General features: G+C 37.0%; 1 protein-coding gene across 1 annotated transcript in view; it reads left to right on the forward strand.

Annotated features, from left to right (window-relative positions):
- The window catches only part of LOC148999466 (alpha/beta-Hydrolases superfamily protein), a 56725-nt gene that overhangs the window by 13133 nt on the left and 27823 nt on the right, over positions 1–15769 (forward strand). The window contains exon 4 of the mRNA XM_089141125.1: positions 13773–13863. Within this exon, the coding sequence (XP_088997251.1) occupies positions 13773–13863 (91 nt within the window). The remainder of the gene's footprint in view (positions 1–13772; positions 13864–15769) is intronic.

The raw sequence follows: 15769 nt of genomic DNA on the forward strand, positions 1-15769 counted from the left end.
TCATTTTGGAATTGGGAATCAATGAATCATTAAATGGATAAGGCACTTATTTGGCATCACACTATCATAGAGGTAAGTAAAAATGTAAAATTACTATTGTTATTTTCATACTTATTAATTCATATAGTTTACAGTCATATGTTATGATGCTTGATGAGATGAACTTATGCTTGTGTTATTTTTTGAATAATCTTTCATAATTATGATTTTTGAATTTTTTTTTCTTCAGATGAATGTGATTCTTGAATGTTTCTTTAGCTTATAATATAAATTTCTTAGCATAAAAGTAGTCATTGAAAAAACTTGACCCAACCACTTTGGTTGCCTTATTGCCGCCAAGGCGCTACTTTGTCACCTAATCACTAAGGCGGAGCCCCAACCGCTTTGGTCGCCTTGCCGCCTTGACAACCTTGCTATGGATGATAAACCAAGTGTTACGGCTCTTATAGAACATGCAAGAGTAAACTAGGGAATGAGGAGAAGAAGTTTAAATCAAAATGGGGTGCTGGGTTTCTAGAATCTTAGGGGATGAGGTTCCGAAACTTGATTGAAGCCAGAATCACAGTGTAGAAAAAGAAACTCTGGATATTTGATATCTTTCTCTTTGAATGAGATCTTAATTCCAGCTATGGTTTCATTAGCTATCGTACAACTAGAATACCTCTTTGTTTTGATCCAGTTCCTCCACGGCGTTTTATTTAGACCCAATCTTTGTTTTTTTCCCGTATCATTGAAGAAATTTCAGGGTTGCAAAAGTTATCTAGTTGAACCCATAGCTGATCTCAAATTCTTATTTTACTATGTTCAACTCTATGTATTTGTCTATCTGTAGAGTACAATGTATGTACAAAAATGGCTACAACAGAGTTTCTATTATTCATATTATGAGCTATTACACTCACTTTCAATGGTCCTCTAGGCAAGCCTCTTGGCTGTCTCTGCACCCCTTCCTCCTTTATCACTGATTGGTCATTTAGGGGCCATAGCTGGTGATCTGGGCCCCAAGACCAATTTTTTTTGCTATGCTCCATTTTTTTTTTTTATTTCAAATCGTTTGATGTCTTTTGCTAAATATTCAATGTAGTCATTATATTACTCTGATATTTTGTATCAATATCACTAACATGATTCAAGAATAATATTAGCTGGTGGAACGGTAGGGATAAGTCTGGAGAGCCAAGCCACTTGTGGAGAGAGGGGGAATCATTGGTATCCTGCAACCATATATGTTGTATAATTGGTGACTTGACAGCATAAGCTATAAGAAATCCAAAATGGAATAAAATTTCCAATTTCCAGTTGAAATTACGGGATCCCTCTTAATTGATTCTTTTGTCACATTGTGATACTTCAAACCGTTGAAGGGACCCATTTGATAAGGCCTGAAAGTAGAGAATTAAACATTTGACTGTCAGCAACTTAGGTTAGAGAGAAACCTTGGTTGAAGTTTGATTTCTGGTGGGAACTAATGTAAAGCTATGACATAACCATTCTAACCCCGGACAGGATCCCAATACAATCCAATAGCTGTACTGATTTTAGACTTGATAGCAACATGTAACTATGAAATCAATAGCAGTAACAGAGGTTATGACTGGCCTTTGACTCCCAACATTTCCCAGTTTGGATGATGAATATCTCCATCGAAATAGGCAAATTGGCAGCAGCCTTTAAATCCCTGTCACAGAATACTTCTAGTGGTTCTAAATTAGGAAGTAAACCTGAAATTAGTTGCATCAGAAAGATACGGAGAAACTTGAGAGATAATGCTGTTAAGAATTGCAGCAGCCTTGGTGGATAACTTTTTATTTTGGAGAAGTTTCTATTTAAAAAATCAGGGTTTCTATTTTGGTTACTTTCTATTTTAGTGACTTTCTATTTTGGTTACTTTCTAATTTCTTATTGCTTGGTTGCAAGTAATCTCCCTAGGATAGTTTCCTTTTTAGTAAATTTGGGTCTATGCAATATGTAATTTTCCCTTTTGCTGCAACTCAGTTTAGGAAACTTTCTTAAACTAAGACTTGATTTTACATTATAAATAAAGTACCATGGGAGAGCCATACATGGATGCAAGCTCTCTCCCTTTTTCTTCTCTTCATCTTCAGTCCTCTTCTATTCTTCTTTTTCTTTCTGAATTTCTTTTCAGTTTCTAGGCTGATTACACGTGCTGAAATTCTAGCATGATATTAGAGCAGGTTTAATCAACTTAGGGACTGCTTTTTCTCTCTTGACTACTAAGTTTTTTTTTTCCTTTCTTTTTTTTCTTATCTGGTGAGCAGCCACCTATTGCCGCTTTATGCATGCTTTAGATCCTTCTTCAAATAAAGGCATGATGTGATCTTGTTTCTGCTACGATCAAAGACCCCAAAGGAGCCATAAAATTACCTATTATCACCACTGCACAACCTATATACTGAATATGATTAATTTGGAAGGAAAAAAAATATGATTACAATATTCATTGGATTGCTTGCTTAAAGATCTGTTTGGATGCCTGATTTATTGTCATTATTACTGCTGTCCTATTACTACCTCTGCTGCCCTAGATGGATACTTCCCTATTTACCGGAATCGACCTCAGCCCCTTATTCTTCTGGTAAATAGAGGTTTGAATTGGGTCTTGTTTGCTGCTCCCCGTTGTTACATAATTATTAAAATCGGCTGCATAGTTTTATCTTCTGGTGACAACTTCTTGGGATGTTTTTTTACATGGTATTGTTGTCCTACTTACTTTGATCGATTGCAGCCTGTTTTTCCCTGCTTCTCTGTCAACCAGAATCTACTTCAATGTTGTTATTCTTCTGGCAGATGGGATATTATATTAATGACCATTAGTTCTGCATCAATTTCCTCTGAGTTAATTTGGTACTTTTTGGATCTCTGGGACATACTACCGGTTATTGCTCTTCCTCTAATATTCATTGGTGCTTCCCTTAGTGCTAAGTGGTCTACTACTTTTGCTATTGCCCCGTTTGAGTTGATTGGTGGTTCAAATTTCTAGTGTAATAATTGGAAGTTCTTGTACTTGGATTCTTTAAGTGACATGGTTCTTTCAAGTACCTAAGTGGTTCTTCAGTTTAGACTTTGAAATATTGGTAATTTGCCTTCATTATTTCTCCACGTGTAATGCTACACATGAGGGGGAGATTGGAGCTTTTGTCTATATCTACTCACGTCTTTTGAAGAGTATTATTTGTAAAGATCTTTTATCCTTCTAAGATGATATTCTACAGAAAGCCTATCAACTTGATTACTTTTTATCTATCTACTTGGTACGTAGTAACCCGTACCACCTTTGTCTATTTGCTTGATCCGTAGTAACCCATATTACCTATACCTACCTGCTTGGTCTGTAATAACCTATGCTACCGTAATCTACCTAGTTGGTCCGTAGTAACCTATACTACCTTTTACCTATTTATTTGGTCTGCAATAACACACACTGTCATTTGTCTACCTACTTAGTTTATAATAACCCATACTGTTACTTGTCTACCTACTTGGTCTGTAGTAACTCATATTGCCTTTTACCTATTTACATAGTCTGTAGAAATCTATACTGCCTTTTACCTATCTATACCTTTGCAGGAGATTATGTGTGGACATTGGAGTTTCAATTTTTATTTGTAAGTGTGGAGATTCCCCTCCTACTACTGACATTATTTGGATAGTGCCTTTGATTTGTTATACTAGTGGATTTTGTTCGTCTTCAATACAAGGTAAAAAATTCGATCGAAATGAACATTTCGACCGAAACTGGATACTTTTTTCCTAATTCTTGAAAACTCAATTTCAAGCCTTAAATGCACTCAAATTGATTTGGATTTTTGCATACTAGCTATTTAAAGCATAATAAACACTATAATAACTACTAGTTTACTAAAAAACTACAGAAAATGTAACATTCAACATTCCAAGTATATAGTACATGAATCAGAGAAGAAGTTGGAATGTTATTACTTACAAGTTACAAGTTACAACTTACAAGTCTATTCTATTCAAGCCTCAAGGTCTCCCTCTTCCGTCTGCACCCCATACAAATGACAATATAACTCCCATGATGTTTGCCCCCGCCCCATATAGTTTTGGACATAGTCAACAACTGCACCTCTGTATATGGCCTCATCCACATGCATAAGATTCCCTAACGGTGGGAAGTTGTGAATCTCCAAAGGAACTGGTGGTGGTGGGCCTTGTGGCTGTGGAATAGTGTGGAAGATCTGCTCAACAAATGAAAGAGCACCCTGCCCTTGGCTCTCAGGACTAGGAGAAGGATAAGGATACTGATAAGGTCCCAGTGGCCGACTCCAATAATCGACAGTGGGAGGGACACCATAAGCTCCATAGGCCGCTCCATAACCATAAGGCTCTAGTCGTGGCTGACTGGCCTGACCCTGAATCTGATAGCCAGGAGGGACACCATATGGTCCATAAGGACCATAACCATAAGTTGACTCGGTAGAACCAATACTCTCCACAGCTTTAAAATAGAGTGCTTGATACAAGAAACACACACTAAGTATCTTGAAAAGCTCCACAATATGCTCCAAAAATGACATACATGCTTCTAATAATAACCTCCTATTTTTAAATATATAAAAAAAAAAGTATAACTATATAAGTATTTTTTAATATATAAATAATTTTAAAATATATAAAATATGCACTAACTATCTTAAAAATATCCACAACATGCTAAAAAAACTGCATACATGCTTCCACTATTACTCTCCTATTTTTAAATTTAAAACAGAAATTAATTATTTTTTTAATTATTTAAATATATATTAAATACAGTAAAATTACATAATTAACAGAAAAAAAAATTAATTCAACACCATCACAGCAATAAGGTGTCTCAACTCTCACATACATTCATTTGAAGCTTATACATGTACTATACATAAACATTTTTAACAATATACATAATTTAGTAAATAATTTTTAATAACAGAAAAATAAAAAAATAGTAGGAAGAATCAAAAAATAATTTTGACACTACAAATTCATAGATCATCATTCTAAAGTAAACATATATAAATTTGGAAGCAATCTAACATGATTTAAGGCACAAATGAAACAAAAATCAAAAAAAATGAGGAAGTTGGTTACTCACCTTGCAAGATTTGAGAAAATGCACAAATGGAGGAGCAAATCAAGTGTTTGAAGGAAATGGAATACTAGAAATTAGGTGTAGAATGGGATGAAAGCAAGAGAAATCAGCAAATTGCAAAATGAGGTCGAAATAGCTCTGGCGATATGGCTCGAAATGTTGAAACAACGTCGAAATGGCGAAACTGGGTCAATTTTGGGTATTTTATAAGCTGCGCAAGTGTCGTTTCGGCCCGATATGGTATCTGGTTGGAATATCGACTCGTATCGACCGAAATTTCGGTCGATACGAAATGATATAGATACATTTCGTGCCTACTACTATATTTCGTTTCTAGTTGGATTTTTGCAGGTATTTCGATCGAAATTTCGACCATTTCGATCGAATTTTCTTCCATGCTTCAATATCGCCGATTGCTTTCATTATTGGATGGTTTGTTCGACATGAAAAATTAAAATTTTATTTTTATTTATTTATTTTTATGTTGATTATCTCCCAAGTGAAGTTCTCTCAGTGTTTATCAGCGTTTGCTATTGCTACATGATTCAAGATGGGTGTTGCTTTTTAAGTTTATTCTTATTGTCCAAGCTAGAGTTTTCTTTGTATATACTCCATCTTGAGGGGGAGTGTTGAGAATCACAGCAGCCTTGGTGCACAAGTTTCTATTTTGGAGAAATTTTTGAAAAACCAGGGTTTCTTTGGTTACTTTCTATTTTAGTTACTTTCTAATTTTCTTATTACATGGTTGACAAGTAATCTCCCTAGGATAGTTTCATTTTTAGTAGATTTGGGAGATTCTATGCAATATATAATTTTCCTTTTTGCTATAACTTAGTTTAAGAAATTTTCCTAAATGAAGACGTGATTTAACTTTATAAGTAAAGTACTGGGGAGAGCCAGACACGGATGCAAGCTCTCTCCCATTTTCTTCTCTTCTTCTCTTCGTCTTCAGTCTTCTTCTATTCTTCTTTTTCTTTTTGAATTTCCTTTCAGTCCCTAGGCTGCTTAGACGTGCTGAAATTCTAGCAAATGCCAATGACCACAAGAGTATACAGATGTGGCACACCCTGCCTGAATTGCATAGGTTTAGGGGCATGACTAGTATGCTACACCAGAAAACCATGCAAACCAGGATTGCATGGTTTAAGAGCCACATCTGACATCCTCACCATAGATCTCAATATCAATGGTATAAAAAGAATCCATTGATCATTAGCAGCAGAAGAGCTAAACTATATTAGTTCAAATGATTAAGGTTCTCATAGATTAATTATAAGAGTGTCATTTACTTTTCTTGTTACATCTGAAGCAATTAAATAAATTTAAACAAAGGTATCTTGGAGAAAAGCTATAATGACCATAAGCACAATCCACACAAAATAAGCGTCATGTATCTTTATCTCCTGCACCAATCAATTGTACTCTTCTAATGCTGGAACATCACCTGTCAGGCTCTCATAGTATCTAAAAGAAACATTATTGAGGGGCAAGCTTTCCAATTCATGCTTAGGGAGGGGAAGTGCTAGTCTAATGCGACCTGACACATCACATCTCTTCATGTAGCATTCAAAATCATCATGACAAATAATTATGCAGGCAATCTATTAAACAAAACCACATAGTCTATGCAATGCAAGCTCCATTTTTAAAAAATAAACCTAGCAATCCATCTCTAAGTCTTAACTGATATAATACTACTATGACAGTTTAGGTGAGACTTCTAGCCTCCGTGGTGCTACGAGTGCAAGGAAATACAAACCCTAATCACCCAAAAAGCAATTGTGGCTTATACTACTTGACAATCCCTGATATAATCATGTTCTATTGCCCTTTACCGAGAAGTCCTCATGCTAAGCTGCCTATTTTTGATAGAATTCAACATCATATTTCAGGTTGGTTAGCTTGGCAATTATCATCATTAGCTCTACCCATGTATTGGATTAGCCGGACCTATTTGCCTGTTGGCAAGGGTCCTAGTACTGGGCATGTTTGCTCAACCATATGCACACACAACTTATAATGATGTCATGACCTATTACATTAATACATGCATCCCATACCTCATGAACTTATGCAATAGATGAAGCACATAAGCATGCCATTCCATCCCTCTCTTATATATATAGCATAATTCTCTGCATGTAGAAGGAACCCTAGTAAACCTTAAGATGAGCCTGCTTTTTTAATTTTCCTTTCTTAATTTATGGTGGGAGGATTTGGAAGGCATGCCTACGGTTGCGCCTCTATCTCTCCTTAGGCCTGCCCAATCAAGGTTTTCCACCCAAAAAAATAAAATAAAAAAACACTCGAGGGTCAAGAAAACTTGCAGTCCATGCCATTGTATAATCCTTCTGCCTTACATGCAAGACAAAACCTTGCAAGGCTCTGGTTTGTTTTTTATTTCTTTATTTTTTTCTTTTTAAGATCATGATAAAATGTAATGTATGTGGAGAATTATGCTATATGCAAGGAAAACCTTGATGGGGCCTAAGGAGAAGTAGAGACATGACTGTAGTTATGCCTTCCAAATCCTCCCACTAGAAATTAAGGAGAGAAAATTAAAAGAGCAGCCTTATCTTAAGGTATACTAGGGTTCCCTTTTGGGTCCCCGAAATTTAACTAAAGGAAAGAAGATAGAAGGACCTTACAATTTATTTATTTTTTAAGAATTCTTCGAGATAATATCGACCAATGTGATAGTTTCCACATTATGCATCATTGTTATTGATTATATATACATATGTGTCTATATATATAATTGCTATCCACCTCATCACATAATCAATAAACAACCCCATAACCCAATACTATATGATCAACAAATGAGGATAAGAATGATGCATGATGTGGAAACTACAGTCAATTTGTGAAACAAATTTATCCCACTCTCCAGAATGATGATCAATGTGGATTAGGTTTCAAGCATCCGATATTGCCTCACATCAAGAGCCTTTGGAGTTTGGACCTACTAAACCATTACCAAGTATACAAGAAGTACCTTGGGCCTGAGGAATAAAACCTTAAAAGCACAAGACCTTGTCCCCACACTTTATGGTAGAAATCTATCTTACAGTATTGGTTCTGAAATTTTGCCTGATTCTGTGCATTGAAACTGTAAAATATGGGATAAATATATCCTAAACTCTATCTAATCTAATTTGAATTTAGTTAAACTATACTTCTATAACTAATGTTCCTGAAAAGGCCAGAGTCAGATTTGACTCTTAGATTGGGTATCAGGTTCCCTAAACTACAATATCCTGAATCATTCTGTTTCTGTGCCAGGTGTAAGGACCACTACAGAACCTATACTTAAATGATTTATAATATTTTTTATAGATCAACTATGCAATATGGACTTAATATCAAATATATTCTAACATTGTTAGATTAAAATGTGGTATATAACTCCAGATAACCATTGAACTACATATTAATTATGATGAAATTCTAATATGGTAAATACATTATCCTCTTTGGCATCGTATTTATAATCATACATCAATATTTAAGATCTTTGATTAGACAGTGCTTGGAAGTTTACAATCAGCAACCAAAGTCCAAACTTCCCCTGCACTTAAGGCATGGGTAATACAGGATGAATTCAGACCTCCAAGTTTCATGCAATTCTGTCTACATATTAGGCGATACATCAAATCTTAATGCTGCGCAAAGTGGAGAATTTTTATATCTAAAAAAAACTGAACTCAGAAAAGGCCAAAAGCCTGGTTGAATGGTGCCTGAGAGGTGCTGATTTGGTCCTTCAAATACTAGCCTTGTCTGGTTATTAATGAATTTGTATCAGAAACCTTAAAAAAACAATCCGCAAGTACTGTTTTAGGAGAGTTCTGAGATCACACTTATAAGGCCTTAGATCATTTTGAGTGCGGGTCATTGGATGAAGAATCGAGGCCCAAAATATTAGTCCCAATGGCGTCTGGTTTCTGAGGTCTAAGGACTCAAAGTTGCAGCAGAACCAAGGATAAAATACTCTGAACTGTAGGGGATCATAACCTACTCTGATGAACAATTAATAACACCAACAACTTGAGGCTTCAAGGGGATCTTCAATTTTCAACAGATCAGCTTCTGGTAGTGCTCAAGTAGTCTTAGATGATGAGAGAGTAATACTCAGAACTGGGAAAATAAAGTTACCAGAGGGGAATAGAAGAGAAGAAGGGGATGGCTATCCCAGCAACCATCTCACACCCAAAAGTCTCTCACACATTAGGTCTCACAGCAGTGTATTGAGCAAAGCCCCATTAATCAGCTTCATTAAATTCATGTGTAGGATTTTTAGTGGTCTGATACATTTATAGGGGTGTTGCTATTAAACAAAGGAAATAAAGCAAAGGAGGAACTCTTGAGCAACAAGCAACTTTGACCCTAGCTAATAAATTAAATGAATGGTCTCTTCTCCAACTGCTGAAAATCAAAGCTAGTGTAAGACTGTAAACTCAAGAGTGACTAATGTAACCCAACGTCTGGGTTAGATCTTTAGGATCTTCTTGGATAAGAACCAGCACAAAACTAGGGGTTTTGGGCGTTTCGGATAGGGAAGAATAGGGCCTGAGCTTGCTGCCTTTGAATATTTAGGTCTTATTCTAAGGATTCTGGAGTGTGGGAAAGGTCTGAATTAGGTTTCAGACTTCAAAGGTGTAAAACAGCAGAAATTCGTGGAATTTTCTGTTTCTCAGAATTCTGCCCCAAAACAGGGAACCGAATAGGAAAAGGGGAATTAAGGGGTGGCTCATAAGGCTGGACAGGCAGGGAAAAGGGACTGGTAGGGTCGTAGGAAGGTGGGAGGTGCCTAAGGATCTGAAACAGCAAAGGAAGGGGTTCCTAGGGGTTGCGGGGGCGTGGGAGCTGCTGGTTTGATGCAGCAGCAGGGATAGGGGCAGGGGAAGGTATGCACAGGAGAGCGAAGGGGTGGGGGAAGGTTTGCACCTACTTGGGACTGCTGGGAAGGTGAAGGCCGCTGGTTGAATGCTTGAAGACTTCTGTACTTCAGTGCTGTGACTGGATGTTTGATTACTTGAAGAAGATGAAGACTGCTGTACTTGAATGCTGTGACCAGATGTTTGATTACTTTAAGAAGATGAAGTTGTTTGCTGGAATTTTTAAAGTTTGAAAATTACTCTCTAGCCCAGGCCGTAATGGTTTCCTTCCCCACGGCCCAAGCCTCTGTTTAACTCAAAATCTCTAACTTGCTTTATTTAGAATAAAGAGGCATAGCCAATTATAGGACACTTGGGCTCAACTATTCCCTATCTATTAGGGATCCAACAACCTCTAACTTGGACTTTAAGTTAACAAATTCTTACTAAATATGGACTCAAACTTTGTAAAATAACTACCTTGAAGAGATAAAAGACTCAATAAGTGACTTGTAAATAGAACTAAACTCTAAAAGATAAGATCCCCTTTAGATTAAGAATCTTTTCTTATCAGCAATTAACTAACTCAACATAATTTTAAGAGGACTATCTCATAAACTACTGACTCAAAGCGAAAAAACCAAGATCCATGACCTTGGATTGAGGGGATTCTATCAAGACCCATGTTGACCCCTACAAAGGGGCTGGAAAATGACCAAAATACACATGGAGTATTTCGGCCAGCTTTAGGAAGCTTCTTTGGGTCTGGATTTTTGGGCCCAATTTTGGGGGTGTCCAACCTAGGTTAAATCAGCTCTCGTCTTCTTGGAAACATTCATCTCTTGATGAATGTGCTTGTCATGTGCTTTTGGTCAATTCTTTGGAGGGCTTGCAAGTGGCCTCGTCCTCTCATCTTGCAATGGGAAGGGAGTAGAATGTGTGTTGCTGCTTGTATCTTTCCTTGACAGTACCTTGTTGTGATTGTGTTGGTGGTAATGAATTCTTCAATCCTAGGGGGCTGAGTGTTAGGAGCCCTAAGAGGAAGGATGGAGTCATTGGACTTTCCTTTGGGGGCTTCTTGTGTCACCACCTTTATCATGATTTTTGCTATTGCCCTTGGAATGTTTATGGTATCTTCTCCCAGAAAGAAATTGAGTCCCAAAAGGGCCAATGTTGCATGGAATTGGTGCTGGCACGCCCTCCAATGTCTGTGGCCAAAAGCAGTACAGGACCCTCTGGTGTAGTGGGGACCTTATTGACGGGATCTTCTTCTCCTAGGTTAAGTCTTGTCAATCTCTTCTATCACCTCCCTTTGTAGGAAACTATTAGATTGGTGAAGAGGGTTCACCATCTGGTTGTGGATCTTTGGCATTGGAGTTGGTGGTGGTGTCTTGGTTGATCTCTTGACTGGGTCCTTTAGTTTCTGGATCCCCCAAGTGGTACATTTTGGTATTGGAGTCCTTTTGAGTTGCTCTGAGGGCCTGTTTCTTCCTGATCTCTATTGGTGGGTCCAAGGGTAAGAGTACAATTCTCAAGCTTTTGTGTGTGAACTTACACTTGTTTTTCCTCCCTATGATAGTTTATCATTATTATACAACCAGGGACTCTCTAAAATAATATCAGACAACCTCATAGGTATTACATTACACCAAACCTCCTCAGAGTAAGAGTAGAGACTGATGGGAACTAGACACCTGTGGGTAACTTCTAATCCTTCCTTGTTTACAAGGGAGACTCTATGAGGTTGGGGATGCCTCTTAAATTTAAAATTGGCCCTCTTTACAAATTCTTTAGACACTACATTGGAGTAGCTCTGATACCATTAATGTAACCCAGGGTCTGGGTTAGATTTTCAGGATCTTCTTAGATAAGAACCAGCACAAAATTAGGGTTTCTGGGCATTTCTGCTAGGGTAGAATAGGGGCTCAGCTTTCTGCCTTTGAAGATGTAGGTCTTATTTTAAGGATTCTCGAGTGTGGGAAAGGTCTGAATTAGTTTTGAGGCTTCAAAGGTTTAAAACAGCAAAAATTCTGGAATTTTCTCTTTCTCAGAATTCTGCCCCAAAACAGGGAACTGAATTGGAAAAGGGGAATTAGGGGGTGACTCACAAGGCTGAACAGGCCTGTAGCATGGTTGTGTTATAATATTCATTGGGCTAGTGTAGCTCATTCCCCCTTACCATGTACTGATAAATGGACATAGGACAAGGGTAAGGATATAGTCGCCTAAGAACATGATTGAAAGCTCATGTTCCTTTCTGGTTTCAATAGTTCATTTTATCTCAGTTTGATGGTTATGTTTATATCCTTGATATTTGTATAAGATAGTAGGGATATTCAGTTAAGTCAATATTGTACTTTGAAGACTAACTTTTGTGCAATAATATCTAGATAGTGTTGGTTTCCATTAGATAATCAGAGTTTGTACTTGGCCTCTCTTTCTATATAGACGTTTCCGTTGTTACATCATGATATCGATCTCAGTTGTTTTCGAGGTAAGGATGAAGGAGTTAACTGCCATGTCTCCCAGTTGGGTTTGTTGGGTGTCATGGGCCCCACCTGACCCTAGCAAATGGGGGCATGACAAAAGTTGGTTGTGATGTAGAACTGAACTCCTACTTCTGCAAGGAGGACAAGCAGTTGTCCAAGTGTCTAGGTAGTTTAGTGGAGAGGCCTAGAGGCCTATGGATAGTAGACTCCATGTATTTTTTATGTAATAAGTTGAACTGGTGATGCTGGCCTTCTAGGTAGTCTGCTTTGGTGGGCTTCTACAGAGGGAAAGTTAGAAGAATGGGGGTGGACAAATCCCATATTGCAAAATGAAAAATAAAGGTTTTTTTTCTTTTCCACGGGGGGGGGGGGGAGTGCACATGCACAAAGCCCCACAGTTTTTAAACCCAGTAGCTCAATTGATATTCAATCTGAAATTTTCATTCTAATACAAGCTATTTAAAAGAAGAAAATCCAACTGACAAAAGGAACTAGTAAACTAAGTAACAAAATTTAACAAGTAGATAATCTCCTAAGTATCCTACTAACCAACTCACTCTAACAACTGGCAGATGTATCTCACTTTCTCATATTAAAAGAATAATATATTCACCAAAGCTCCAAAAGAAGGGAAAAAAAAAAAATCCTAATATTCTTCTAAATCCATGATTCAAAGTGGACTTGGTTCATCACCATGGTCTACCTGTTCATAGAAAAATCCTGGAACTTGGCGTCTAGGTGGTCCCTTATCAATCTAGAGTTACACTAATGTGGATACTTGAGTGAACTTCAAACACTTAAGACAAACTGACAGGGTTAAATAACCACTAAGCAATGTAATGAACTATAATGATAACTGGACTAATTAAGTAAGACTTACAAATAGATAATCCCAGGGCTTGTTAATGACCCCAGATAAAATCAAAGTTACAATAATGCCCGTCTAATTTGAGTGAGTAGAAGAATGCCCCAGCTATCTAAGAAAGACAAAGAACTATCTGATTATAATCGACTATTTTTTGTTAGAAAAATCTCTAATTCTAGAATTTTAATGATCATTTAGACTTTCAAAGTCCTAGTGCAATTTGGAAAAGAATTAAATATCCGTTTCAACCCTGTTAGACTTTTTTGACTATATAATTGTGCCTGTAACTACAATACAAAACATTTGATAAGATTAAATGTACGGGGGTCATCTTTTACCAAAACTGGGCATATCTTTGTCTTTATTAACTAACAATGTCTCTTAGAATATAACTTCTTTTTTTTAAATAGTATTTCTGTCTGTTGCAGGTTAATTCGACTTCTATCATGGGCAAGTCAATCCCTGAACCACCAACTGCTGTTCTTCTGCACGGTATTCTTGGGGGCAGGAAGAACTGGGGTAGGTTTATGTATTTTTGTTTACTTTTTCCATTTGGAATTACTATCAAAGCAGTCTTAACTTTTTATTTTCTTCATTTAGTTTGATGTATTGTGTTCTATATTGGTTAGAAGAATTCCAATATAGCTTGGGTACTTGAAGAAATATATCCAGTAAAATATAGTTTTGTGTTGCTCTAGCAGTAGTGTTATTAATTACCACCAGTAGTGGTTGCCACTGGGTATCAGTTTTTCCTTTTTTTTTTTTGGGGGGGGGGGGTGTGAAATTCTTCCTTTATTTTTATTCTTGTTAATGGAGTTTGTAGAATGGGATTGGCTTTTGATTTAAAATCCATCTTAATTTATGGAGTTTTAATAGATTTAGTATTTCTCAGGAGTCTTTATGTTGCCAAGTAGTACCCTTGGCAGGCAGATTTGATTCGAATGAGAATTTCATTGGTGTTGCTGCTATTTCTCACCTACTCTTCTCTTTTTAGGTGTGATTCATCTGCTTCCTCCTTTACTCCAGCTGTTTTTCTTCCTTTGTCTATTCCTTCCTTATCTCTTGCTGTCCTTGTTTTTGTTACTCTGTTTCAGCTCTAATTGAGATCCACCTCAGAGGCATTCAATCTCTCTGTCATTATTCTCTCAGCCTCATATTTATGGGTCTACAACATCATCGTAGCCTCTAGGGTGACTCAGATTCTAGCGTTTTGAGGTTGAAATACCATTCCTACGCAGGTTTCAAATCTGGTTCATGTTTCTCTGTCAGGACCAGTAGCAGAATAAATTAATACATTTTCCTGTAATTTGCATGGCTCCATGCTACTTGTATTATTAGTCTTTTTTCGAGGCAGCTGTCCGGTTTGGTGGGTTGATACCTTAAACTTACAGCTGGTGTGGATAAAGTGTCTTGTAAGCACTGAGCTTTTGTTGAACCCTGCTTCCAGTAATTTCTTATAGAGTTGTGGATTGTCGGTGGTCCAATGAAGAGTTCTATTGATCCATACCACTTCTACCACCTTGTTTATGCAGTCGTGAGGTAGGGAATGAATCCGTTTGTTAAGTAGGACTAAGTACAGCCACTGATAATTACATAAAAGTCCTTTGTTTCTGATATTGTCTTACAGAATTCCATATTCTGTATCCCAGGAAAGTCTGTTTTAAAATTTTTATTCTGATTTGGTTCTGTTGCTTGATTGATTCACTCTTTGGGACTTGAAATTGTTCCAGAAATCACAAAAATTTCATCCACCTTTCCATTTAGAAATTTTGTCACCCTACTGAGCTCGTAGAAACCCATAATTAGGGCTGTTGAACTTTGGGATTGGACTAAATGGGTTTATGTACTTGGAACAAAGTTGATTTCTATGAAGAGTTTGAGATGAATATTATTATTTCACCCGTTTGAGTTTAATGTAAACATAGTTGTCGCAGCGATATGTTGGGAAATGGCAGTCTTGAGCCCTACCATAGCCCTTAATCCAGGGGAAAAACTAACACCTTATGCTTTTTTCTTAGTGGTTTTCTTTGATAAGTCATTGACCTCTCCGTGTTTTATATATATTGCTATTTGCTACAACATGGGCTAGTTTTCACAGCTACGTTTAGAAATGCAAATGTGCAATGTGTATTAATAATTTTGTAGGGTTTTATTGAGTACCTTTTATTTGTGGTACAGCAAGAAACTTAAGTAGGGAAACATTTCTATATTTAAGATGGATGAATGGCAAAACTAGGAAGGACAAGGTAAGGAATGATAATATCAGAGCTGGTCTGGGAGTTGCTTTTTTTTTTTTTGGATGAATAAATAATCTATTAAAGAGACAAAGCAAAAACAAAATCACAGGCTCGAGTAAGCTAGCGGTGGAGATTTGGGAGTTGATCCCCCAGGAGACAACAATAAGCCTGTTCCTTGGGGAATCAAC

This window comes from Hakea prostrata, unplaced genomic scaffold (assembly GCF_041222555.1).
Source record: "Hakea prostrata isolate BN-2017 unplaced genomic scaffold, UWA_Hpros_2 contig_4, whole genome shotgun sequence".
Lineage (NCBI taxonomy): Eukaryota > Viridiplantae > Streptophyta > Magnoliopsida > Proteales > Proteaceae > Hakea > Hakea prostrata.